Consider the following 26,163-nt stretch of genomic DNA (forward strand, 5'->3'; position numbering starts at 1 on the left):
GCTAATGGAGAAAAAAGGCGCAATGAAAACAAGTCAATGACTGTGTATTTATAAATTCACACCTCGATTTATGGTAGATCAAAATAATTGTTTTAATTTACTGTAAGCGGTAGAAAACGAATGAATGAATGAATGAATGTATGTTTTTGTTTCCACATTGATTGATGGGGGCTTGCAATGGATCAATTGGCCTGCTCCTCCCCCTGCTGGACAAAGGTGGTATAACAGTCACCGGTCACTTAATTAGGTGCACCGTAGGTACACAACCATCATGACAGCTGCCTCTGACAGAGATAATGCTCAGCTTTGATTGACACTGTCAATTGTCAATTGTCAATTGTCATTTGTTATTGTATGGTAGTCTTTTTACAATAGGTTTACTGTTAGGCTTTTAATTGGCAATACAAGAGATTGGCCTGCACTCTGTTTAACCTGTATTGGTTACCAGAAAATAAAAGCTAGCATGACTTATTTTTTTAATCGTTTAAGTAAAACTATAAGACACTTAAAACAATAACTGTTTTTACATGACTTTCCCATAGACATATAGAGTATGTGAGTTTCCTACTATCGTAGCCCCGCCTACCTCCGCCCAAACCGGAAGTTTAGCTGTTGTTGTCACACTGAAAGAAAATGGCCGCCGCTCCTACTTTTTTTCAATGAAGACACTAATGTTTCAATTTCATTTCCTTGTCCTGCGTCGGAGCTGCGGTCGGCTGCTATGCAACCTGGAAGGCAAGTGCACCCTTCTTATTGAGCATGGCGCCGCGTTGACTGCGCGGTGCCCCCGGTGCCGTTCGCGACGCTGTGAACTTAGCAAGCCCCGCTCGGGCTAGTGGGCTAGCATGCTAATGTTAGCCGCACTAGCGTTCAGTGGTCAGCATCAACGAGCTTGTTGCTCAACGGGTGCGCGCGTGCACGGGCTCGCGTTCGTGGCGCATTTCATAGGTGGACGATGCTGTGACGAAGATTAAACATATCTAATTTTGTTGTCATTGTAGAGCATGTATCATATGTTTATGACCAAACATAACTTTGGTGATAGTGATAGTGGTTGTCTCGTCTTCCTCGTTGGTTATGAGTCACTTTCACTCACCTCCCTGTCACCCACCTTGTTTTGGTCCAGTCGTCATTTATCTACGTTTTGCATGTGTTCCCGCGCAGGGCGTGAATCGTCACTTTAGGAGGGTGACAGTGAGAGGCAGCCAGGACAGCATCATCTACTGTCACCTTGCAGCTGGCGGCCCACCACAATGGTATGTAGCATTTGCTTTCCTTCATCTCCACCATCATAATATTGTTGAAAACACAGAGTTCCTCCACGGTTCTCCCAGCTGCACAGGCTTCTGTGGATATAAACATTGTCACTGATGTATGTGTTTATTTTCCTCGTATTTTTGCAGCAACAAGTTTTGGAATATGCATTAGATCGAGCCGAGGTAAGCGATGCTACTCACACATTGAATGAGACCTGACATAAGTATAATAATGTTCTGTGTTCATTGTACAATATTATTGTGGTTGCAGTGATGTATATCTACATTGGCAACTGTCTTATTGTAATGCAATGTGCAATGTTGTGATGTTTGACGTGACGCTATGACTGTGTTCTATCTTCAGTACATAGTTGAAAGTGCTCGCCAGCGACCTGCCAGGAGAAGGCTTTCCTCTGGTGGGAGGAAGAGTTTGTATCAAAAGCTCTACGAACTTTACATAGAAGAATGTGAGAAGGAGCCAGAGTTAAAGGTTTGTCATTGTCATTTGTATCTGTGAAGCATGTTCGCCAAGTTTCAGTTGTCAAAAATGATGCTGCTGCTACCACTTCCATCTCCTGACCGTACATTTTATGTTACAGAACTTGAGGAGAAATGTGAATCTGCTGGAGAAGCTGGTGTCTCAGGAGTCAGTCTCATGTCTGGTAGTCAACTTGTATCCGGGCAACGAAGGCTACTCGCTCATGCTCAGGGGCAAAAATGGATCCGGTATAGAAATTCTTCATGACTGAGCTTGTTCTGTCAGGTGTAATGTCCTGATTTAATGAGGGTTTTTTTTTTGTGTGTGTGATCCGCCAGATTCAGAAACGATTCGTTTGCCGTATGAAGAGCGAGAGCTGTTGGAGTACCTGGATGCTGAAGAGTTGCCTCCTGTTCTGGTAGACCTGCTGGAGAAGTCACAGGTACGTGCATGCATGTGTTTGTGTTCTGCATCCACATGAGCAGACCACAAGATGTCGTCCCGGCAACATAACGCTGTCAAGTTAGCTTCCAGTCAACAACCATCCTTTTGCCAGTCATTGCCAAAATTCATCAATTAGTTACAATAGATACAAGTCAGCTGTACTTGCATTAGTACACTTTCTATATAGTGTGCACTGTGTACTTGGTTCCTGAGTGTGTAGATTTTGTAGTGTAATCCCAAATCCATTTCTGTCGGAAATTACAATATTACGTTACTATTAGGGATGCTCCAATCAAGTGGCCACCGATCAGTATCGTCTGATTTCCGTGAAAAATTTGACGCCTTTCGATGCCAATATCAAAAGCAAGTCACTGCAGCAACCCCTATGTGCAGTGTAGTGTCTTGACTTAAATAACGTCTAGGGCAGCGTTGTCCTCCCACTTTCTTTCACACTGCACAGGCGTGCCAAAACAAAAACAGTCGTATCTGCTCGGGCTGGGTGATATATTGTTATTTTCAAAAAATACTCAATATTTCCTTTAAGTAATAAAATGCAACCATATCGTTGCTATCGCTATAGACTAGATTTGCACTGTATCTCCCTCATCCCTCCATGCAGGAGTAGGAAGGAGGGATTGAGCAAAAACCTGAGTTGAAGTGACATCGTCTGCAGTGGAAGAATTAGTCAGCCAGGAATAAGCAGTAGCTCAGTAATGTGGAGGTACTTAGAATTCAGAGCATTTTCACTACCTTAAAACTTGCCACAAACGGTGAATGTGCCGCACTCATGTTACATTCCTCATAAAAGGAAAGCAATATGGCGTGTCTTTTATACCGCATCACTGGTGAATAGTCGTCGTCAAATACAAAAATGAACAATTCATGTGATCATTATCAATTTCACACCTGGATGATCGGTATCAGAATTGACAACATAAAGAAGAAAACCAAGGCCGAGGTTCTGGTCCTACTGCTGTTTTGTTGTTCCAGGTGAACATTTTCCACTGTGGCTGCGTCATAGTAGAGGTGAGAGACTACAGGCAGTGTGCCAACACCAAGATGCCCTCCTACCAGAGCAGACATGTGCTGCTCCGGCCCACCATGCAGGTAAAACTAACACACCTGACATCTGCAATGCAATGGACATCTTAACTTCATTCAACTTTGCTGTGCTGTTTTTGATGTGCAGACTCTTGTTTGTGACGTCCACGCCATGACCAGTGACCACCACAAGTGGACACAGGTAACCAATGTGACCTACTGTATTTAGAATTGCTTTACATTGGGCACAATTTAGATGCCTATCACCGCCTCCTACCAGCTCTTTGGTGGGCTTTAGCAAAACAAGAGTACTCACTCTCATCTCTCTTCTGACTCTCCAACAACAAAATGTGCATTCAACCGGTTTTATCTTTCTCTTGCCAAACCTGCTTTCCCTCTGCTTAGTGTGTTGCACAAATGGTTTCCATAGTAACTGCTCTGCTCTCTGCTTCAGGACGACAAGTTACAGCTGGAGAGCCAGCTGATTTTGGCCACGGCCGAGCCTCTGTGCCTGGAGCCCTCCATCTCTGTCACATGCACCTCCAACCGGCTGCTCTACAACAAGCAAAAAATGAACACCCGCTCCATGAAACGGTAGCATGAAACTAGGAAATGCTTATCCGGACATGGATACTGCTTAAGGGTTGGTGCTCACTATTATTTTTTTGTCTGCGTGCCAGGTGCTTCAAGAGGCACTCTCGAGCGGCACTCAACCGCCAGCAGGAGATGTCCCAGCTACCCACGCCGCCCCAGCTCCGCCTCTATGACTACCTGCAGAAGAGGAAGGAGAGGAAAGCTGCTCCCGCCATCGACCTGAAGATCTCCAAGATCGGAAACGTAAGCGCTCACCGCATCCAATATTAGTATTTCTATACTCGCTCGCTTTCACGCTTTCTTTATGCGCTGGGTCACAGTGTGTGGACATGTGGCGACAGAACAACTGCCAGCTCAGTGTGCCCAAAGAAATCGACGTAAGAGCAGTGGCTATACTTCCTAAATCTTCAAAAGAAGAACCAAACCAACCTCATGCGCTTGTTTCTAGGTGGAGAAGTTCGCTGTGGTGGAGAAATCGCTGCAGCTGGAAGATTCTCAGCCCACGACTGTGATATGGCCCGCTGAGGTAACTGCATGTGTGTGTATATTTACAATGCAGAAACGCACGCTTTCATCAATAAGTGACAACTCACAGACACGTACAGGTGGTCCTCGGGTTACATACGAGTTCCGTCAGTAGAGTCTTAAGTCGGCTCTTACACCCAAATTAACTCAGATGTCACGTGGCAATTTGTCATGTTTTGTAAGCCTTTTCTTAAGGTTTCTCCACCAATTTCAACATTTGCAATAAAACAAATCAATTAGTTTGTGTTTCAGTTACTCTCTCCGTGTCGCTTTAGTTATCATTGCTCACAAGCGACAAAGAAAGCTAAGAAGATAAATGGTGGACCAGCGTGATGGTCTCTCACCGAGGTGACTCACCACAAAACACAAGACACAAAGATGTGGCTCTGGACCCACAGGTTGCAGACACCTAGGGAAAACATTACAATATCATATTTATCCTTAACAAGCACATAGTGTATTGTTCCCGTGGGCTCCATGCTGTAACAAGTTCTCAAGTGAGTCTCTTGTTTATTGACCAAATTATTTTTTCTATTAGTTTATGGGAGCCCATATATAACCACGGAACATCATATATCAGGGGCTACCTATAGAGACTTGAAAGATGTATTTGTTGTACTCAGGAAACACTTTTGATCCATACAGGAAGTCGTTGACGACTACACCTTTGAGTGTGAGGTCGGGGGTCAAGCTCAGAGGACCAAGGTGTCAATCTTCCAGTCGCCAGGTGACCCGCTGGTGTACGGCAAGATCTACTGCACGAAGGACACAAAAACCGAGGAAGACGGTGCCGACCTGAAGCTCATACATCCCCCGTAAGCTCAGGATTCATTTTCAAATTCACTCCAGGACAGTAAGCATAAACATACTGACTCTGAATGATCAACCATGCGTCTCCTGTCTCTTGCAGGTTCCTCATTGGCTCCAAGATCGATGCGGACAGGTGTGTCAGGCTCTGTTGATTTAAGGTCTCGTCCTCTCTGAGAGGAAGATTCTCATGGTGTTGTGTTTGTGTGTGTGTGGCAGGTTTCTCACGCAGTACAAAGGTGTGTACGAGAAAGATGTCAAGTGTCAGGTCAAGATGTCCCACAACTCAGGCAGCCTGGCACCGACGCCTCCCTCCCCCGCCAAGGATGAGGTGGGTGTGTCTCTTAGTGTGCGAGAGAGGGTCTACATCATCATCAATACAAGTGTCGTTTTTGAAGTTTACGGTACATCTTTATGCCCCTCCAATGCCTTTAGAGTGATGGCTTTTCTCCACTCATCCAGATGTCCGTGTTGGGAAAAGGGGTTAAGCATCGGCCTCCTCCCATCAAACTGCCGCCGGAATCAGGCAGCAGCTCCTCAGGTATGTAAGATATTTGTTGCTGATGGTGATTAGAATCTCTTCTAGACTTTTCAGTCGTTTTTCTAAACACATGGGAGTAGTTTGAGTAATATGATGTCTATTAGGCCTGCGCTATTTCTGGAAAAAATGTGACTCACGATTTTCTTGCATTCAATTGAATAGTAATTGTCTGGGATGATTTTTTTACACACATACACACACGCATAACATACTCAATGCTATCTGTTTGCTTATTAAAGAAATCCCACTTTTTCACCTTTAGTCTTATTATTGTAATCCCCAAAGAAAGGAACTTTCAATGGTACGTTCCACAGATGGTCCCTGGGCCCCCCATGGGCCCCCCATGGACACCCATGCGGGTTTCACCAATATTTTTGTGCAGCTCTATCTAACATGATGTGTTTCTCATCATTTTTGCTCCAGGTAATCCATATGGTTCCCAAGCCACCAGTGGTCTTCTCAAGTGTCCTACGCCCCCCCCTGCCAAAGGCCAGCCTCTGAACAGGAAGCACTCCATGGATCTGGGTCAAGTGGGCCTGTTGTCACCTGCCTCGCTTTCGCCAATGAGCTCCACGCAGAGTGAGTATGCAAGGACGAGTCCCGCAATAACTGATGCTTTCCATCTTCCATGTCCTTTTGTAACTCAACAATCCTGGTCTGAGACAGATGGACACACAAGAAAAACTTGTATCATCGCTTCATTTCCACGCTGAATGCACCTAAAAGCGTTTTGTCTGTGTCGTCCCCCTGAAGGATCAGGCACCCCCACAAACACACCATGTTCAACACCACATCCCGCCGACTCTCTCGGCGCACCCCTCTCTGTGACGCCAACCCCCTCAGAGTCTTCAGCGCTTCAGAGCCAGTCGCAACCGGCCCTCCTCACGCCATTCGCCCAGCAGCAGCTTGCCCTCAGTCAGCCTCTGCCCGTCATGACCATCCCCTTGCCCACCATGGGCACGTCCATCACCACGGGAACCACCTCGTCACAGGTCATGGCCAACCCAGCCGGCCTCAACTTTATCAATGTGGTCAGCTCTGTCTGGTAAGCTGCAGAACTCCACTTCTCCACCAGAGTCAGAGCGGTCTAATAACATGTGATGTTTGTGAAGCAACCCCCAGACGCTGATGAGCAGCTCCAACCCCATGCTCGGTCCCGGCCTGAACCTGGGTGGAATTCTGCCATCTGGAGGCCTAATGCCTTCTATGCAGCCGGCCACACAGACCGGTGGGTTGGGATGTCTTCAACTTGTACAGCTAACAACGTTTACAGCTTGCCTGGGTAACATTAACCAGCTGGATGGAGCTGGTGACTTCTCACAAAGAAAAAACTGAGTGTTTTGAGCCATCCCAAACTTCTGTCATGGCTCACTTCCACATGCGCAAACCTTATTATCTGAAACTTTGGCATCTTTTAACACAATAATACAACATTCTAACTACATTGATAGGTCAGAAAAGTGGAGGGGGGGCTTAATAGGTCCCCTTTAGCCCATTAATTATCACACTTTGTCACAGATAAAACTTAATATTTTTATCTATAATAAATAGGTATGTAAATCTCTTCCATAACTAATCATTAAATTTCAACATGATATTTCATGTAAAGGGATGTCTATTTTGGAAATATGGGCCAGTATTTTATTCAAAAAATATGCACTTACATATCTAATACTATACTACTATACTGTACCCCTCCTTCTTTCACCTAATATTTGGTCCCAAATGCTGATACTATATGGGAATACATAAATAGGTCAAATGTGATGACCTCATTGAGTGCTAATGTGCATATTTGTGCTACAGAACCTCTCTGAAAAACAAAGTCCAGGCTTATACTGGTGTATGGAGGGTCTGTATTCATTTTGTGCCTTAAATTTGATGTTGTTCCTGTCTTAGTTGGAACCAGGATTAGGAAGGGGAATCAAACCCAAGTCCACCATGGCACAAATGGCCTTGTGTACATGTGTTTGTTGAACATTTTGTGTGGAATTCTTCCAGGGAGTCACTTTGGCCTGAACAGCAGCACGGGGCTGAGGCCGCTGAACCTGCTGCAGGTAACTCTTTTCATCTTTTTCTGTTTTGGCTTCTCCTCCTTCATCCTTTTGTCTTTACGTGTGCAGATCCCCACCGGTCCTCTCATCTTCAATCCTGTGCAGCAGCAGCAGCTCTCTCAGTTCTCCCCGCAGAGTCAGTCAGCCACTTCCAGCCCTCAGCAGCAGGGGGAGACGGTGAGTCAATAAACACTAAGTAAACACAAAAGCATAGATTTATGTACACACATACATTTGCTTTGTTTGACTTAAACAAAGTATTTAAAGGAAAACTGCACTTTTATTTGGGCGATCATCCACAGTTCTTATGTGGGGAAAAAAAATCAAAAAATGGCAATAAACAATGATCACTTTAAATAGCTGAATATAGTCTTATCAAAGGTTCTCCTATTTGGTGATGGCAGAGCATGAATGCAGGTGAATCACAAGCACAACGCCTGGATTAGCCTTCCGCTGTGTTTGTGACTGTCGGGAACAATGTGTATGTCTGTTGTATATTAACCTTATATGAACGTCTATGAAGTGCCCCACTAATATAATGGAAGGAAGGAGGGGGGGAACTGACTTTGATTTTGAAACCACCATTCATCATTTATAAGCTAATTTTTGGCTTTTGAACAAACTTGCGTGGATCTTTCCGCAGGGCGATCAGGGCACAGATCCAAGTTTAGGAAACCAGCAAACTGCTGTCATCAACTTGGGCGTCGGCGGTTTCATGTCTCCGCAGGCAGCAGGTACGACGGTGCACACCCCTCAAGATCCCCAAACCAATCACGCACGGTAGCCTCTTTCACAGAACACACAGCTTTTTTTCTGTGTTGGCGTTCCGTTTATTCGGCACAAAGTTCCAACTTGGGATCTAGTATGAGAGCCATAAGAGAGGCGGGTAAATGGCAGATCCACTTATCCACTGAGCTGATGTGGCTATTGTGCAGTATTTCTGTGTGAAAGAGGCTACAGTTGAGCGTTTCCTATGCAACGTGTCTCTCCTCCATGTAACGCGTTACTGACCCCCCATGACTGACCGCCACTAGTCTGCTAACATGTCATAGTGGTTCTAGAATGTTCTGTAGTCAAAGATGCCGGTTGTACTCATGTTAGCATGTGACAACTGATAGCAACGTCTCAACTTCCCCTTCTCTGCTACCTTTTCTCTTTTTTTGTTTTATTGATCCCCATCTCCTCTTACTCCGCTCATCTCTTTCTTTCCCTGTTGCCCCCACCCCAATCTCCATGCTGCCACTTTACATGTGTTGTCACCCTCCCCCTCCATGTGCTTTTCTTTGTTCATTTCCATCTTTTTTTTTTTTTTTTTGCCTCTCCCCTCTCTCGGGGATCCGTCCCTCTCTCCCCTTCCTCCCCACCCTTAGTGCTGTCCCAGTTGGGCTGTGGGCTGGACGGGTCTGGGCCCCCGCTGCCTTCTTCGAGGCTTCAGCAGCAGCACCAGCCTCAGATCCAAGTAACTGTGACATACACACACACGTGCAGGGGGCCATACAATGAATGAGAATTATTTACATTTCCCCGTTTTCATACACTCCATTTGTGTTGTCTGTTGTCACGAGCACGCCAGTGACATCACAGCTTGCAGCTGTGTAAAGAGTGCGGGGCATGTTCTTGCACAGCGCATTGTGATAGGCTGCTGCCCCGTGAGCATGGGACGGAGTGGGCGGGGCTAAAAGCTCAGCAGGAAGAAGCAGAAAGTTTGCTTGGCTGCATGTGTGTTGTTGCCACGGTTACCTTTGATGATTGTGGGAGCTTCACTGGTGCTGCTTGACTGCCTCAAACTTCTCCCTCCCCAAACCCTAAACCCTTTCCTTCTGTGGTCCCAAGCCCTTACGGGTGCTTCGCTCAAGCTTCATTAACATGGCCGCTTGTGACATCACACCGCCAGCACTCGTCACGTCCTTCATGTAACGTTCATCTCTCTCTCTCTGTCTCACAGTTGCAATTCTTGCAGCACCAAATGCAGCAGCAGCAAATGGCTATGGCGGCGGCAGCTCCTCCGGCGGGAGCGGGCAGGCCGCATACCGCCAACCAAGCAAGAAGTAGGAGGAAGAGGAGCACGCCGCAGCCCCTCCCCAAACCTCGCCAGGCTGAAACGCTGCCCCCGGCGACACAAAGACGTGAATGATCCGTTCTGTGCTCATTTTTAGATGTGCGGCAGTTGAAGGACCTTGGTGATATTTTTGACACAGAAGATTCTAGTAGCTGAATACTTCTCCCGCACCACCCAGGAAGGCTTTTCTCCACAAAAGGACCGACAGGATCGTCCCCGCACATTCTCGGAGGATTCCTCGCCTGCTCCTCCCGCCGGTAGAACTTGCCCTTCAAGCACAGAACCCGGGCCGAGCTCAGTAGACACCAAATCTTCCGCAGAACATGTGAAACTGATCCTGGAGCAGCAGCCTGGGGGCAGCCGTCTACCTCTCAGTCTGCTGGAAGCCGTCGCTGTGCGCAAGACTGTCTCACAGCTTTTGTACAGCACCGCTGGATTTGGACCCGCGCGCGTGAGTGTGAGACATTTGTGGACACTTAAGAAATAATTTTTTAAAGCAGTCTTTGTCAGCAGTTTTATTGTTATTAAAAAAGAATATATATTGACAGTGAAAATACAGCTTTTAGATAAAAAAGCAGGTCTAAGGCTCCTTTTATTTTTTGCTTGTGATGCTTTTTATCACATTCTTGATGAGTTTTTGGATCTCTTTCTGACGAGCCGTCGCTCGGTTGATCAACTCCTGCAGCCTCTCCCCGGAAAAGGACGTGCCACCTGCAACCCAAACACAACATATTCCCTTCTCACTCTTTAATTCTCAGGATGTTCCCATACAAAGCCAGTCCTATCGTACTTTGGTGAGTATCAGCACACAGATTTGTGCACAGATGCAACCCACTTAGTGCACAGTGGAGTATACGTATTGTACACGTACTGAAGTGCAGTAATTGAAACATTTACAGCATTCAATTCATGCCATGGCTCCTCTCGCTAGCAGTTCATCACAGCTGCCATCTTGCATAAAATAATCAGAGTGATTGGAAATAATCCACAGAGTCAGGGAAACTATTGGGAAACTACAGAATAGAAGTGATGTGACCAGCAAATGGGTCGATTCTGGGTTGGTTGATTCTTTTTGCTGTGGCCACAAACAAACAAACAAACAGACCTGGTTTGTGCATCGAGCACAGGCGACCTTCCTCGTCCGTCACCACGGTTAGCCGAGAGGTGGACAGTTGCTCCTCTTCGGCCGTTGGGTCAGTGATGACGATGGAGCTGCACAGCAAGCCAACATACAACCACGGGATGACATTTGATCTTCACAAACTCAAGAAAAAGGTTGGACTCACTCGTCAAAGACACAGAAAGAGGCGGCGACGGGATGCTTGACAATGTTCAACCCATGTCTCTTCTCTAAGTTAACCTCTGGCGCGCACGTGTCGGCGTTGATGACCACCTCTGGGAGTCGAGCTGTGGAAGCCAATGAAAATATGACGATTTTGTGACAACAACGGCAAAGTGCACTTACTGTTCTTCAGAGCAGCCAGTAGGGCAAGCGTGCACGCATCCAACACATTGCCGTCATAGTCAAGACACATCATGTCGCAGTATAAACACCAGCAGAGCTGCAGGAACAACAAAAACACCATTGCACATTTCTTTATGTTGTATGGCTTTGTTTCCTTATGATGACTTGCATGTATTCCATCTTTGACCACACGTCTCTCTCACCTTTCCTCTTTCGACGCACAAGTCCTCTGTCTGCAACATCTCTGAGCTGCAGCAAACCACATGGGGGGGTGTTACACTGGCAACTCAACATTTTAAATTAATTAAAAATGTAAAAAAAAAACTAACTAACACACCTCTCGATGACATCAGCCATGAACTGACTGGCGGCCTGGGCCTGTTCTCCAGGTGGGCCTGGTCGGAACTGTGAGGAGCAGAGAGGTGGAAGGTCCACGTTGGGTACTGCAGGATGAGGGGGGAATGTCGAGTCATCCATGGAGCAAAAATTGTCTGAACTTTATAAAAAGGTTTATATGTATTGGTTTATGTATTTGAGACCTTTTACTGAGAGACAGCAGCCAATAACTTTTATTCTAAAGCTTATTTTGCAATGAACAGGAAGTCGACTTCCACTGTGTACAACACTCAACTCACCAATGAAGCCTTTCCCAGGCGCCTCCACTGAGGGGTTGGCCAGCTCCTAGACAAGAACACAACTCATGCTATCACGTTGCTTCACTCACATTACAAACATCTCTTTTTTTACCGCTTTCACCCCGCAGATAACGGTGGTGTTTCCCAGCTTGACCAGGGCCGAGCCGTCTGCTGTACAGATAGACCCTGGAAAAAAAGAAAGGTATTGTAACATCGAAATAATGTCAGTTACATGGGGAGGTTGTGGGTGTTAGGCGATGATGATGAGATGCAGCTTTCACCAATGTTGAGGGTGGTGGTTCTGAATTCTAGCAGCTCGCGTCCATCGGGTCGACAGTTTTCTTTCTGGAGGAAAACAAAGTGGAAGATGGTGTTGGACTGGAGAGTAATTAATGGAAGCAAAAAAGACAAAAAAAAGGTTAATTGTCACCGACTAGAAAGCTCCTGTGGTACTCCAGAGGCTCAGCGGTCCTTAACAGAACCAAATTATGAGTAAGATTTGTATGGACGTCATTATTTGTAATAATTGATTTGAATAACGCAATTATGGGATTTATCACACAATTGTGTTGGTTTAGGTTATAAAATAGTTGAATCATTCTTACTTGAATCCAGCCGCCATGATGTTTTGGTTGACCACGTGGGTTTAAAAAAAACTACGGAAGGTCAGAGGAGGAAAGTACCGGAATGAGATTCACAAATACTAAACGTCACAGGATTCTCATCGTTTTAATCAAATTATCCAATTTAAGCAGTTGTGCCAAATTATATGTATTGTACTTTTTTGTCATTTTTAAAATTTAGTTCAATCGGATGTTATTGCAAGTAATCCTCCCGGCCTCTAGATGTCAGTACGAGTTGCTCGGTGTCGTCAGTCGTCACTAAGTGATGATGTGTCGAGAGAAACGTGTACTACTTCCGCGTTACCCTGTGCTCAATTGTGATTGGAAGGAAAGAGTAACAGACTTGAGGAAATATGTTGACTTTTTCACTTGGAGCTTGAGCGACATTGTGGACGCTGTGGCTGTCCATGTTCCCGGAAGTAAGACCCGGCGACTGAAGCTCACGGCAGTAGGATAGCAAGCTAGCTACGCGGCTAGCTCGCCCGTGCTAGCAGCTACAGCAAGCAACTCTAGCAAAACAAAATGGACTTTCTGTGTGAAATAATTCAGGCTTTGGTCGCACTGGCTGCTCTCGCTTTGATTGTGGTAAGTGGTCAGTTTACTGAGTGAATGTCGTGTTCTTAGAAGCATGTTTATCTTAAAAGTGACAGTGTGGGTGTTTGCTGTGTATGATTCTGTGGAGTTGTGACAACACAACAACACAGTTTACATGTGAGACAAACACTCACAGTATTTATGTATTTTCTATACATTTACAATAAATACAATACAAGATTGTATACAATTACCTATTGTACAAATTCTGCATGTGTGTGTAAACCATTGACAGCCTTTGACTGAGCACCAGTGCAAATTCTGTACAATTGTTATTCAGACAGTTATTTAGTTATTGTTATTCATGAATGTCAGAACGCTACCATCCTATGTGTTGTCTTTCCCTCTACAGGTAATCTTCACAGCACATGTCACAGCCGGGATGATCAACCTGACACGTCACAACAAGGAGAAAGTCTTCCTCAGTGCCACGGGAGCCAAAGAGCTATTCCCCAGTCTGCACGACCCTCCCTCTGTAGAACTGTCCGTGGTGGTCCCGGCCTACAATGAGGAGCTCCGGAGTGAGTGACAGTGCGCCTCATATTTGCATTACATATAATTCCCAACTCTCTCTCTTGATAAGGCATTTTCCAAATTGTTTGTGTGATTTTAGTGCCCGTGATGATGGAGGAAGCAATGGAGTATTTGGAAAGCAGGCAGGTCAGTATTAGATTAACTATAAATAACACAGTGCAGTACATTTAAGTAATATTTGGATACATTCTTCAGTGTAACGAATTATATTAAATGTATTTTTGTTAATATTTTTGGGTGTCTGAAAATTTTCCCACGATTTCGTCTGGAAGACTTGTTTTGGTTTTCATTGAACCTTTCGGAACCGGTTAATAAGGAAAACCGAGGTTGCACTGCACAAATTATGCATTTTCTTAAAATCACCAGCAGGTGGCAGCATTCAACCATTGACCAGTGTGATTGTTTGCAGAGACAACAGCCTGTGTTCACGTATGAGGTCATTGTGGTGGACGATGGCAGCAAGGACAAGACCTCAGAGGTAATAACTTTATATTATATTCAGATTGTCTTCTATTTCTTTTTTGGATGAGTGGGTTCTTCTTCTTCCCATTTTGGTGTAATAATTTGCGTTCACACCTTTGTGGAACCACTAGGTGGCATTAAAGTACACCAGGAAGTACGGCGCTAATAAAGTCCGAGTTCTGACTCTGGTGAAGAATCGAGGCAAAGGCGGCGCCGTGCGGATGGTGAGGCGTCAGCAAGATGCACTCGTATGATGATTGAACTAATGTTTGTTTGCATGGCTCCAAAGGGAACTCTGAGCTCCCGGGGGCGGCTCATTCTCATGGCAGATGCGGACGGAGCTACAAGGTTCTCCGACATTGAAAAAGTGGAGGCGGGGCTTAAGGACCTCAATCCCAAATTGGTACACGTGTTTTTTATCAATAGTATTTTCCTGTATGCAGTAAGCTAGAATGTGTAGCACATTTAGGGCAACATGGCCATTTCCTGCGGGTCCAGAGCTCACCTGGAGCAAGAGGCCGTTGCCCAGGTAACCACCGAGGCTCTACTCACAGGATCCTCCTACTGGTACTGTCTGTCTTTAATTACCCCTGTATGCCGCAGCGCTCCGTGTTCCGCACCTTCCTGATGTACGGCTTCCACTTCCTGGTGTGGTTCTTTTGCGTGCGCGGGATCCGCGACACGCAGTGTGGCTTCAAGCTGTTCACGCGTGAGGCGGCGCTCAGAACGTTCTCCTCTCTGCACGTGGAGCGCTGGTAAGGACCGCCTCCGAAGTCAAATAGATTTGGCGCTAGCTGTTCGCCATTGCTGAAAAACACTTTGGCTGTGAAAGTAATTTGTTGTTGCTGATGCTTCTTAACGCACCTCACACAATATGTCTGGTCTGCCAGAGAATAAGAAGATGTAGCAGGAGGGATCCGTGTATTCAGACCCCTCTAGATTTTGTCAAAAAAGCAGCTAGCAACAATCAAGTGTTTTTTCTGGTATTATTGGACACATTTGGAGACTCTACTGTGTCGCTCTTCTCAGTGAGCAGCAGGTGATGCCCTGGGCTGGGCCCCTCACCCATCTAAAAGCATAGGTGGCTCTGGCTTGTTAGTGACATTAAAAAAAAAAACAAGAAGGTTCATTAGTATTTCTCAACATATTTGAGGTTGGATGACATTGTCCATAATTCTCTCCATCGTGTTCACGTTGTCATTTTGTTGCAGGGCTTTTGATGTGGAGCTCCTGTACATTGCTCAGTCTTTGAAGATCCCCATCGCTGAGGTGGCGGTCAACTGGACCGAGATAGAAGGTAACTTTTTTTTTACCAAACACTGTTTGTGTGTGAGCTCGGAGACCCGAGTTCAATTCCACCCTTTGCCATCTCTGTGTGGAGTTTGCATGTTCTCCCCATGCATGCGTGCGTGGGTTTTCTCCGGGTACTCCGGTTTCCTCCAACATTCCAAAAACATGCTAGGTTAATTGGCCACTCCAAATTGTCCATAGGTATGAATGTGAGTGTGAATGGTTGTTTGTCTATATGTGCCCTGTGATTGGCTGGCCACCAGTCCAGGGTGTACCCCGCCTCTCGCCCGAAGACAGCTGGGATAGGCTCCAGCACCCCCGCGACCCTCGGAGGATAAGCAGTAGAGAATGAATGAATGAATATCTGTGTTGGCATGGATGCACCCTAAATGCTTATTTGTGGCTTCAGGCTCCAAGCTGATTCCGTTTTGGAGCTGGCTCCAGATGGGCCGAGACCTGATCTTCATCCGCCTTCGTTACCTGACGGGAGCCTGGAAGCTGCGCTTGCCGCTCAAGACTGACTAGCCGGTCAGGCGAGCTTCTCGTCAAACCCTCCGCTCCACACGGGGGCGCTATCGCAACACCTGCTGGACTCTCACGACTTTTTAAAACTCATAACACCTGCTTGAGGTGGCCGCCATCATCACCATCACATGCTGACACCACAATCAGCATGACGCTCAGGTGGCGAGATGAGATTGATTGTTTGTTACTGTATGAACAGGAAGTGAGTTTGGGTCAGTGACTTGAAATAAACATTTAGCAAATGATTACATTGATTGAACAGTAATAAGGTTTACTAATATGTCAATCACCAATAATGATGCATTCGAAGCAGAAGGTCCATGAAGTAACCATGAAGGAGAAGATTGAAATATTGTTAGTTCGGATGCGGTTCTGTTTCTTTGACAGGTATGACTGTCTCCACTACATTATGTACACCTGCACAAGCTACGTCTTGATCAAATTCATCCAATGACACTGTAAGAGGTATTTATACAACAAGTTCATTGTTTTCTAAATCTGTAATATTTTAGTGATATGTACTGGACTATTTTCTCATCGAAGGACCAGGCAGTGACCTCTGGCCGGTGTACCGCAGCCTCAGCATGGCGGCTTGGATGCTGCTGAAGAAGAAAGTAAAACAAAAGACTTGCTCCTCTCTCCCCGCGGTGGTTGGACTGGGCGTCGGGAGGAGGATGGTGACGTTCGGCTGCAGTTGCTGTAAACTGTGAAAATGTCAAACTTGCAGACTGGCTGTCGCCAACAGGGCTTGCGTCATTAACCGGACCTGACGCGCCACTCCCGCTATGTATCCCTCCGCCGTCTGCGGGCTCCCCCACTTAAGGTAATTGAACACTTAACAATAACACGCGTGGACCGTTTTTGCTTAAATTATTCACCTTTTTCTTTGAGGAATGTCTAGTGAACGTAATACCAGGATTCAATAGTTGATTACAGTGTTTGTTATTTGAGTCGCAAATGCAAGTGTGATGCATTCACTGTCACGTTACAACAGGTTGTCAACCTTTTCTAGTCAAGTATCCCGTAAACCAGGGGTGCCCAAGCTAATGTTTATATGTTTTTTTTTGGTTCTTATGTGGATATGCAAACTAAAAATCAAAATTTTGTGTTGACAAAACTGCTTTTCCATTTCCACACTCCTTACATTACGCTTGTTTTACTCATTTGTCCCATTTTTGTGGCTTGTTTGTTGTTAAATTGTATTTTTTAGAATGTCTCGTGGGCCAATAAAAACAAGCTGTGGGCCGGAAATGGCCCCCAGGCGCCTTTAGGACTCCCCTGCCCTAACCGGAGTAAAGTATTTGGGGTTTTTTAAAAGTGGTTTATATTTATGCTTATGTTTGTTTTATCTGAAGTACCCCATGGAGTGTTTTCATGTACCCTCTGTACAACATTCGTACAGCCCTCACGACTTTTTTTAACCATGAAAAGAATTCACATCACTCATTAGAATATTCTGGAAAACAGGTGTGGTGTCTTTTTTTTGTGTGTGTTTGTTTCCAGCCTAGCATTGGAGCCATGTTGTCAGGTGCTAGCCCGGCAGAAGGGAGGGGGAAGCGGAGGGATTTGGAACAGCGGCGCTGCGGTTCCAGCCAGCCTGACGCCGGCGAGGCTGCTGTGTGGCGGCCTGGAGGAGACCAGACTGGCTCCGGACGACTCCGACCTGCGTCGAGATGACTGCAATACAACAGGAAGCTCTTCTTTGAGCCCTTCACAACAAAAGCATGCAGTAAGTCAAGTACACGTATACGCACCTTATAGGAAATTCAGCAATGTAAAATAAGTGAAGGTTACCTTTTAATGATATTGTATGTCTATATAGCTTGTCTTGTTCACAAGGCACCATCTACTTTCACTTGTTAATGCCACTTCTGAAGTTTTAGCTTTTCATGATGTGACGTCATTACCACACATCCTCCCGCATACAGCTCGTTTAGATTACCCCCCACCTCATATATACAACAAAATATACACAGCAATAGCTCACTAGGCTTCGGGCTGTTATTTTGAAACTCGCACGGGCGGATGTTTGGGACTCTCATCCACTGACGCGCGCGTGCGGAGCCAGACACGCACATTTCCTCTAGTCGCCGCCAGCCTGACGTGACTCGCGGTGTGGACTCAGTTGTGACACTTGTCTACTGCGCCAAGGTGAGCGGACACCTTATTGTTAAAAAATATACAATTTATGTATTTATCGATATACACATGGAAAAAGTTTATTTAATTCATAGACTTTTACAACCATTGCCTCAAGCTGTTACGCGCTTTAATTTTTATTGTAATAATTACGTTAATGAAGTTTAACGAGGGATAGTAATGATGCTTATGATTGCTATAGTAGAGTAAAAGGAAGCTGCCATGTTGACTTTTTTGTCAGAGTGGGCGTGGAGGACGATGGTGTGTGTGTTGGTGATAAAGCATTAGGTAATTGGACTATCTGAGCCTGCAGACTGACTGACGCCAGCCTCCATAAAGCAGCAGCAGCAGCAGCCTGCTAGCCAGTCAGTGCCTTGTCACCACTTGTTGGCTGCCTCTACGCTTGCTAACATCTAGTATCCATTTGTAAATAATAATAATAATAATGACGCCACACGGCTTTAGCGGGCAGTGCTAAGGACATCACCTTAGTGTGACCTGCTGTCTTCCGCTGTGATGATGCATGGTTCCCAGCAGATGATGGAGAGAAAGACAAACAAGAACAAACCAAACCCGCCCCCCCCCCCCTCCCCTACCCTCCCCTCCTGTCCTGTGATGTCTTCTGGCCAGACAGTGCGGCTCCTGGGCGTCTTCTCAGCCCTCACCCAAGAGAAAGAGAGGACACACAGGACGATCCTGCCTGGAAAAACTTCCACTTTCTTCTTCTCGTCCTCATCAATGTTCTCATCTGGATGCAACCTAATCTCTTCACAGATGATCTCGATTATCTAGACGAGGAATAATCTTCACCTACCATCCGTTTTCGTCCCGCCATGAACTCATCCGCCTCCATCACGTCCCTGTTCTCCTTCACCAGCCCGGCGGTCAAACGGCTGCTGGGCTGGAAGCAAGGTGACGAGGAGGAGAAGTGGGCTGAGAAGGCGGTAGACTCGCTGGTGAAGAAGCTGAAGAAGAAGAAAGGCGCCATGGAGGAGCTGGAGAGAGCCCTCAGCTGTCCCGGACAGCCCAGTTGAGTGTCCTCGGTTGCCCGCCACTCACCGGACGCATCTAATGAGATCATCTTGTCCCGTCAGGCAAGTGCGTGACCATCCCTCGCTCGCTGGACGGCAGGCTGCAGGTGTCCCACCGCAAAGGTCTTCCTCACGTCATCTACTGTCGAGTGTGGCGCTGGCCAGACCTGCAGTCCCACCACGAGCTCAAAGCCCTCGATTGCTGCGAGTTCCCGTTCGGCTCCAAGCAGAAGGACATCTGCGTCAACCCGTACCACTACAGACGTGTGGAAACGCCAGGTACTGCGGGAGGCTCACTTCCTGTTCCTCACTTTTAATGTGTACCGAACCACGTGACCCGTGGCAACAAATCTGATTACAAATACACTGCTGTGTGTGTGTGTGTGTGTGTGTGTGTGTATTCTATACATGTCCTTAAACACTAGTAGAGTAAACGTATGCTAACATTTAATGTCATGGTTTTGTCCCAGTGCTGCCGCCGGTCCTCGTCCCCCGCCACAGCGAGTTCAACCCCCAGCACAGCCTACTGGCAAAGTTCCGCAACGCCTCTCTGCACAACGAGCCTCTGATGCCGCAGAACGCCACCTACCCTGAATCCTTCCCTGCGCTGCCATGCTCGTCCTTCTCCTCGTCCTCTTCCTCATCTCTGGCCCAGTCTCCTTCCTCGCAGAGCTACCCCGACTCCCCTGCCAGCTCAGCCGAGCCTGGCAGCCCCTACCACATCGCAGGTACAAAATGAGGTACATCGTTTTTACATTTGTACAAAAAGAACAAAGATTTGCTCCGTTGCGTGGTCTTGTCCAGCAGAGACGCCGCCTCCTCCGTACAGCATGATGGAGACGAGTCCCCAAGAGGACGTGAAGCCGACCAACACCCCAGAAACCACCAAGCTCACCTTCTCCGCTCCACACAGAGGCATGTTCCGATAAAGTGCACTTCCTGTTGTCTCTGAGCTTGTTTCTTTCACGCCACAACTTCCTTGTGTGCAGATTTGCGTCCGGTGTGCTACGAGGAGCCCGAGTACTGGTGCTCCATAGCGTACTACGAGCTCAACAACCGGGTGGGGGAGACGTTTCACGCGTCGTCGCGCAGCATGCTGGTGGATGGCTTCACGGACCCGTCCAACAACAAGAACCGCTTCTGCCTCGGCCTGCTATCCAACGTCAACCGCAACTCCACCATCGAGCACACGCGCCGCCACATCGGCAAAGGTGGGCCACGCGTGCACGCCATCTCGTATTTGCAGTCTTCAGTTTTAACGGCGTGGTGACTGCGTCCCTCTCAGGGCTACACCTGTACTACGTGGGCGGCGAGGTGTACGCCGAGTGCCTGAGCGACAGCAGCATCTTTGTGCAGAGCCGAAACTGCAACTTCCAACATGGCTTCCACGCCACCACGGTCTGCAAGATCCCCAGCGGCTGCAGCCTGAAGATCTTCAACAACCAGCTCTTTGCTCAGCTGCTGGCCCAGTCTGTCAACCACGGCTTCGAGGTGGTCTACGAGCTGACCAAGATGTGCACCATCCGCATGAGCTTCGTCAAGGTAGCACCCTCGGCATACTTTTACTCTCGTCATTGTTGTTCCAAAAACATGTTTACATTTTGGGAAGTGGCTTCCTGAGAGCGATCACCAACAACTATGTTGACTAGCTGTTTAGCTTCCTGTGTTGTAGTCAAACCCCATGCAGATGCCCGTTGGAGCTCGGACTAAAGCTGTGTTGGCGCATTTTGAGTCCCCACAGTCCAGCAATTTCATGCAATACATGTCGTTTATTTATTTATTTATTTAGGGCACGCATGAAAGGCATGAAGACTAGTTTCGTTTGTGCACTTTTTGTGTTCTATTTATTAATCTGTGACCGAAAATGGTGGGCATTGGCACTAAATGACCACACATAGTGAGGCGCATTGTTCCCCATTCATGTGAATGATATGCACCTTCAATGTTTGGTGTGTTCACGACTGGTTCACGGAAGGTACTCGTGCCACAAATATTGATTATATACACAGTGCACAGTTTACACATATTTGGATATTGCATATTTCTTTGCTGACGCGCTCCTCAATTTGTGCCATTGTTCTAGGAGACTTTTTGGCGCTTTCACAGAAGAGAAAAACAAACGGACTATAAGCCTACTTACGTAAAAGGAAGACGATGGTTGATGTAACAAATGCACAAAGATGCACATGTGCAGTCAATAGGTTAATTAAATAGCTTATTGCAGTGTTTATGTGTAATAGGTCTGAAAAATGGCATAAAATTGACAAAATGCCGAAACCAAATAGCGTTATTTGGTCAAGTATGTATTTAATGCAAAATAAAATGCAACTTTCATGTTTCTGTGTTTCATGTTTCATGTTCAGTGTTGGTTGTGTTCTCCCTTCAGGGCTGGGGAGCAGAGTACCACCGACAGGATGTGACTAGCACCCCCTGTTGGATCGAGGTGCATCTGCACGGGCCCCTGCAGTGGTTGGACAAGGTCCTAACCCAAATGGGATCGCCACACAACCCCATCTCCTCCGTGTCCTAGCAGGTGCTTGCTTCTTCACACAGCTTCTCCTACTTTCCGGAAGGTTCCGCCTCGTTCCAAAGCCCAAAACGTCCCCTACTGTTTACTGTAAGACTGAATTTCATTTGGATTGTTGACTGATTGATGCAGCAAGTAGTCGTCTTGTGTTTCCGTGGCACTTTGTGTGTGATGTCTGTTAAATATTGTGTATTTCAACGTACTGACCAATGTTTGGATTATTTGCGCTGGTTGCTTTGTACTTCTATTAAAGTTGTTTTTTCCAAGACTAACATGATTCCCTAAAGGTGTTGAACAAAACTTCACAGTAAAACTGAAATATTAAACTGCAATAATTTAATGTCACTCACAGAAAGGGAGTTTGTTGGGAGGGGATGTTCAGTAGAAACCTTCATTAAAAAGAAATGCTCCTCACGGTATCAAGCACAGCACAGCAACTGAAATGTAAATTGACAAATTCTTACATCACTCCAACATCAATAAATGACATTAACATGACAAGCTTCCACACCTTCCTGCTGGGCTGTCGCCCTGTCAGCAGCCCGGGAAGTTCTGCTGCTGCGCAAGGGTGCGGCTCTGTGCTGCCAGGAACTGCTGTTGCTGCTGCAGGAAGCTGATCACCTCAGGACTCCTCAGCAGCGACTGACGGATGCAACACACGCATGTTTAGAGCATGTGATGCTTTAGCACAACGCTAAAACTAAAATTGTGTTTAGAAAATGTAAAAAAAAAAACATATATGGTAAATTAAATAGAAAGTATAGAAAGATGTTATGAGGAATTCAAGAAGGTTGGCACTGCCAAAAACAACACTGTCACCGCTTGTAAATGTGCAAGTTAACACTGATTATCATACTATAGACTTTTTGTAAAGCAGCCATATCGCCATGGTAACTAGGGCTAAACTAACGTACTCATTCGAGATGGTGTCACCATTGATTGAGAACCCAGTGGACAAGGGAGCAAGAATAATTTGGGCAGCAATACGATGGGAGTGGCTACTTTGAGATCACACTGATTCGCTAGCATTCCCTGACTAAATTCTCCATGAGAGATATAGATTTTAAACCCACAGCCATAAAATGCAATATGAAATATCAATTGGGCCAATGTCAGCAGACGTATTTGTCACAGCAGTCCTTCTGTGAGTTGTCTTATATTACAATACTTGCTATAGAATAAACACAGGCATCAACTGCAACAAAACACTTAATTGTAAAAATAATGAAATGCTTGTCAGAAAGTTGCCACAAATCACGTCAACATTGCCATCTAGTGGTCGCAACAGGTACAGCTTTTGATAGCTGCAATAAATATATTTGTTAAAAATATGTGAATTATTAATAAGTCCAATTATTATTATTATAATACCAGTGGTCCTTCCTTGCTCTATTGATGGTGACAGTGTTGCTTTGGCAGGGATAATCTTTAAACCCTAACCCTAAGCCGGACCCTTTAAATCCAAATAATAAACTTCTCGATGTCCAGCTACATGAAGTCCTACCTCCTATTATATCAATTACTAATACAGGAGTTCACTCCCTGTCTGGTAAATGTGCTCTTTCCCAATTTTGAAACACACAATACAACAAATGATAAGGTAGTAGAGCAATGTGGCATAGGAGTAAAGGTTAATACTCACATCCGTGTGGAAGTGGTAAGTTTTTGTCTTCTTTCCATTCTTTAAGTTTAGAATAAATACATTGGAGGCATGTATGAATGCTTAAAGCAGCGTCTTGTGTCCCTGCAGTGATTCTTAGCCCGTGCAATTCGAGTTGTGCAATAATAGGAGTACAGGGCTCGAATAATGGCAGAAAACAAGGAACAAGTGTATTGTGTGCTTGTGAATGTAGTCAAAACTTACCAATCTCTTTTGGTTTAGGACCTGCTCGATGAGGGAGGGTCTGGCCGGCCGGTCCCCCATGGCCCCCAAACGCTGCTTGTTGACAGACACGGGCCTTTCTTCTGAGTTGTCCTAGTTAAAAAATAAAAATGATAAATATTTGGAAAGTAATATTTTGACATTTCAGATACTTCCACTGGTATCAGTAATATGGACATTTGAACTTCCACTTTGTGCTCTTACGTCTAGTTTGCTGCTGGACATGGCCTGGTCACTTTTCTTCTTCTTGTACTTGTCTTTATACATCTTGTTGCGGTGCTTCTTGCACATCCATGGTTTCCTTTGCTTGGCCACCTGCGTGGTGGTCTCCGTGCAGCCCTCGTAGGTACACTGTTTGGGGGCGTTGTCGCCCTCCAGGGTTTCCTCGTCGATGAGCTCCTCCGGGCTGGCGGCGCTGTCTCTGGGGTCCGAGGTGTCCAACAAGTCGCTCTCCTCGTCCGGGTCGTCCATGTCGGCGTCCATTGGGATCAACGTGATCACGTCTCTGCTGTCGACCGAGCGGCTATCACCCACAATGTAGCGCTGGCCGTCTTTGGTTAGCAAGATAGCCGAGTCTTTGTTGGACGGCGCTGAACTGTCGTCGTCGCTCATGTTTGTTAATTGAAATTCTCCCAAGCGGTGACAACAAACTAGCTAAAAACAAGCTAACGCTAGCGAGTGATTAGCGAACTCGCATCGCCCGTCAAGTTTTAGCGGCTATTTGCGCTCTCTCGCTCATTTACAGAAACTAATAAGCAACCTCCTACCGCAGAATTAAGGTTCTGATTCATGAACCGACATAATACGAAGAGAGAGCGATTTGTTTGCTCAGTGACAGCATCTACATTGCCGCTGCTTGTCGTTCTTCTTCTCCTCCCTTCAGTTCGTGCACCAGACTAGAGGGCCCTCTAGTGGTGAAGAATAACAGGCCCATGCTGATTGGTTATTATCCAGTATATAATGTATATATGTACTATGTATACACGCATGGGGAGAACATGCGTACTCCACACAGAGATGCCAAGCAGAGAATCGAACCCTGACTGTGTGCCCTACATGCTAAGCTACATGATAATTAATTCAAAATAAAAATAAACCCATTTGGTTTGGAACAATTTTAATTATGTTATTATTGATAGACCACTGGTGGAGAGGTACATGTATTGGTATTGCAACGGACACAATTGTGTAGTGCAGCTGTTCGAGCACTTCGGTAGGTGTGTGGAGTTCCTGTTTCAACAAATTCATATGAACTGATTCATATCAATCATGAGCCGTATCATTGACACCTCACAAGAACTCACAAACAACAGTGAGATCATTGGCCCCAAACACGCTAAGTGATACAATACATTTGAAACTGATGATCTCCACGTCATGACTTGGCTCTGCTGCCTCTCGTCAAGAACTAACAAGAAGAAGCTACTGTGTCTGTCATGTTTTCATCTGAATAAATGAAGCCATGAATGAGGTTTCTGGTGGCAAATAAATCCACTTCAGTGCTGCTGGTTCTGCAGAATCCAAACCTGTTGGACTGCATACGTTTGACATCTGCGAGGCTCGTCTGCCGCCGGGGGTTGAAATCATGTAAATGAGGCTTGATTAGAATGAAAAGATGATATCAACGCAGTATGATTGCGTTTGCATTGTTGGTCAAATGTTTGCTACACACCAGGATGGCACACGAGTGAATGGAGCGGCACACAAACGTACGGGGGCGAAAGAATGCACCGCCATCATCATCACGTCGACTGCAATCCAACATTACAGGAAGGCAACACCAATACTAGAGTCTTTGTTTCAACATATCCACGTGTTCTGTAAGAAAAAAAGAGCCTACATCACATTTATTCTTGTTAAAGTCTATACGCTGGCCTACTGCTCTACGTCACGCTTCCTTCCCGTCAGGACGACGACATATCTCTGTGGAAAAAGGGAAATACATAATATATATACTGTATATATATATATATATATAAAAAAAGAAGATGAAGTTCATTGGTCCGTATTGCCGAGAAAGTTCTATCGTCAGTCTTCCTTGTGGAGCTCGGATCATCACAGAAGGGGAAAGATGGATGCTCGATGCCCTTTCACGCTCCTTGAGCTCGGATGGGACAACTTGGAGAAATAAAAGTCCTTTACCTCATTCTAATACTCCCTCCTCTAAGGAAGTTCATTTTTTTTTGCTTTATAGTCTTCCCTCTGCAAGTCCCTTATAGGACGCTGATCTCATCATCCTCATCCTGCCGGAGCTGGATGAGGGGGTTCCCGCTTGGTGGTGCTGGCAGAGCTGATGAAGATGGCGTCAGAGTCACATGGGAGATAAATGGGGGGTAAAAGTCAGGGGTCACAAATTGGGGCAAGGATAGGCAGCTAGAAGGCGGAGCCTGGTGAGTGGACAACGTCTTCGCAAAGGCATCACATCCTGGTGGCATCCTCGTCTGAGAAGCGTCCTCTCCTTATCAAGAGGGGGGGCCTGAAAGAGGAAGCGGGGCAAAATGATGACATCATGCGAGGGTCCACGATCACAGAAATGAATGGCTTATGTTTCATTGTTATGTTTGTACAACTGTGCTTACTCGCACTGAGGGCTGTTCTTAAACAAACGGGGTAGAACACAGAAACAGCTCTCAGCACAATGTGTCGCCATGGAAACC

The 26,163-nt window shown here is 46.1% G+C and overlaps 6 protein-coding genes across 16 annotated transcripts in view; 3 read left to right on the plus strand and 3 right to left on the minus strand.

The window, feature by feature from the left end:
* Window positions 1-585: 585 nt before the first annotated feature.
* supt20 (SPT20 homolog, SAGA complex component) lies at window positions 586-10,367 on the plus strand. Of its 5 annotated transcripts, XM_058086960.2 has the most exons (24): window positions 586-735; window positions 1,165-1,256; window positions 1,404-1,439; window positions 1,621-1,746; window positions 1,856-1,982; window positions 2,073-2,176; window positions 3,169-3,285; window positions 3,368-3,421; window positions 3,674-3,813; window positions 3,900-4,056; window positions 4,134-4,190; window positions 4,262-4,339; window positions 4,984-5,153; window positions 5,249-5,281; window positions 5,365-5,476; window positions 5,581-5,686; window positions 6,110-6,265; window positions 6,440-6,731; window positions 6,799-6,914; window positions 7,688-7,743; window positions 7,810-7,917; window positions 8,384-8,474; window positions 9,111-9,199; window positions 9,686-10,367. In XM_058086960.2, exons 2-24 carry the CDS (start codon window positions 1,254-1,256, stop codon window positions 9,872-9,874), a joined length of 2,517 nt encoding a protein of 838 aa, XP_057942943.2. In that variant the 5' UTR covers window positions 586-735; window positions 1,165-1,253; the 3' UTR covers window positions 9,875-10,367. The 5 variants fall into 5 exon arrangements, with proteins under 5 accessions (XP_057942943.2, XP_078644084.1, XP_057942945.2 ...); XM_078787958.1 differs by having other exon boundaries at window positions 7,688-7,917; XM_058086962.2 differs by lacking the exon at window positions 9,111-9,199.
* On the minus strand, window positions 10,302-12,656 carry exosc8 (exosome component 8). The gene is made up of 11 exons (XM_058086970.2): window positions 12,505-12,656; window positions 12,334-12,370; window positions 12,181-12,244; window positions 12,012-12,085; window positions 11,900-11,945; window positions 11,602-11,707; window positions 11,468-11,513; window positions 11,265-11,361; window positions 11,086-11,206; window positions 10,905-11,011; window positions 10,302-10,510 (listed from the first exon to the last, which is right to left on the minus strand). The coding sequence occupies exons 1-11, from the start codon at window positions 12,519-12,521 to the stop codon at window positions 10,392-10,394; spliced, it is 834 nt and encodes a 277-aa protein (XP_057942953.1). The 5' UTR covers window positions 12,522-12,656; the 3' UTR covers window positions 10,302-10,391.
* Window positions 12,657-12,750: 94 nt separating this feature from the next.
* Window positions 12,751-16,043, plus strand: alg5 (ALG5 dolichyl-phosphate beta-glucosyltransferase). Its single transcript, XM_058086967.2, has 10 exons — window positions 12,751-13,107; window positions 13,469-13,637; window positions 13,730-13,776; window positions 14,060-14,128; window positions 14,244-14,336; window positions 14,402-14,515; window positions 14,582-14,641; window positions 14,716-14,867; window positions 15,324-15,409; window positions 15,812-16,043. The coding sequence occupies exons 1-10, from the start codon at window positions 13,045-13,047 to the stop codon at window positions 15,925-15,927; spliced, it is 969 nt and encodes a 322-aa protein (XP_057942950.2). The 5' UTR covers window positions 12,751-13,044; the 3' UTR covers window positions 15,928-16,043.
* A 32-nt stretch (window positions 16,044-16,075) lies between these two features.
* Window positions 16,076-21,896, plus strand: smad9 (SMAD family member 9). Of its 4 annotated transcripts, XM_078787961.1 has the most exons (10): window positions 16,076-16,392; window positions 16,471-16,750; window positions 17,431-17,656; window positions 18,841-19,095; window positions 19,161-19,376; window positions 19,568-19,825; window positions 19,902-20,012; window positions 20,087-20,308; window positions 20,383-20,639; window positions 21,484-21,896. In XM_078787961.1, the coding sequence occupies exons 4-10, from the start codon at window positions 18,900-18,902 to the stop codon at window positions 21,625-21,627; spliced, it is 1,404 nt and encodes a 467-aa protein (XP_078644087.1). In that variant the 5' UTR covers window positions 16,076-16,392; window positions 16,471-16,750; window positions 17,431-17,656; window positions 18,841-18,899; the 3' UTR covers window positions 21,628-21,896. The 4 variants fall into 4 exon arrangements, with proteins under 4 accessions (XP_078644087.1, XP_057942948.1, XP_057942949.1 ...); XM_058086965.2 differs by lacking the exon at window positions 16,076-16,392 and having other exon boundaries at window positions 16,458-16,750; XM_058086966.2 differs by lacking the exons at window positions 16,076-16,392; window positions 16,471-16,750; window positions 17,431-17,656 and adding an exon at window positions 17,723-18,078 and having other exon boundaries at window positions 19,905-20,012.
* rfxap (regulatory factor X-associated protein) lies at window positions 21,390-24,411 on the minus strand. Its single transcript, XM_078787962.1, has 4 exons — window positions 23,711-24,411; window positions 23,489-23,599; window positions 22,136-22,266; window positions 21,390-22,061 (listed from the first exon to the last, which is right to left on the minus strand). Exons 1-3 carry the CDS (start codon window positions 24,116-24,118, stop codon window positions 22,159-22,161), a joined length of 627 nt encoding a protein of 208 aa, XP_078644088.1. The 5' UTR covers window positions 24,119-24,411; the 3' UTR covers window positions 21,390-22,061; window positions 22,136-22,158.
* Window positions 24,412-24,606: 195 nt separating this feature from the next.
* LOC131137946 (serine/threonine-protein kinase DCLK1) overlaps window positions 24,607-26,163 on the minus strand; it is a 33,233-nt gene continuing 31,676 nt past the window's right edge. For all 4 annotated transcript variants that reach the window (XM_058086424.2, XM_078787507.1, XM_058086423.2 and 1 more), the window contains one exon: window positions 24,607-25,982. In XM_058086424.2, coding sequence (XP_057942407.2) covers window positions 25,925-25,982 — 58 coding nt within the window. In that variant the 3' untranslated portion in view covers window positions 24,607-25,924. The remainder of the gene's footprint in view (window positions 25,983-26,163) is intronic.

This window comes from Doryrhamphus excisus, linkage group LG21, assembly GCF_037039965.1.
Source record: "Doryrhamphus excisus strain RoL-2023G ecotype Guam linkage group LG21, RoL_Dexc_Guam_v1.1, whole genome shotgun sequence".
NCBI classification, from domain to species: domain Eukaryota; kingdom Metazoa; phylum Chordata; class Actinopteri; order Syngnathiformes; family Syngnathidae; genus Doryrhamphus; species Doryrhamphus excisus.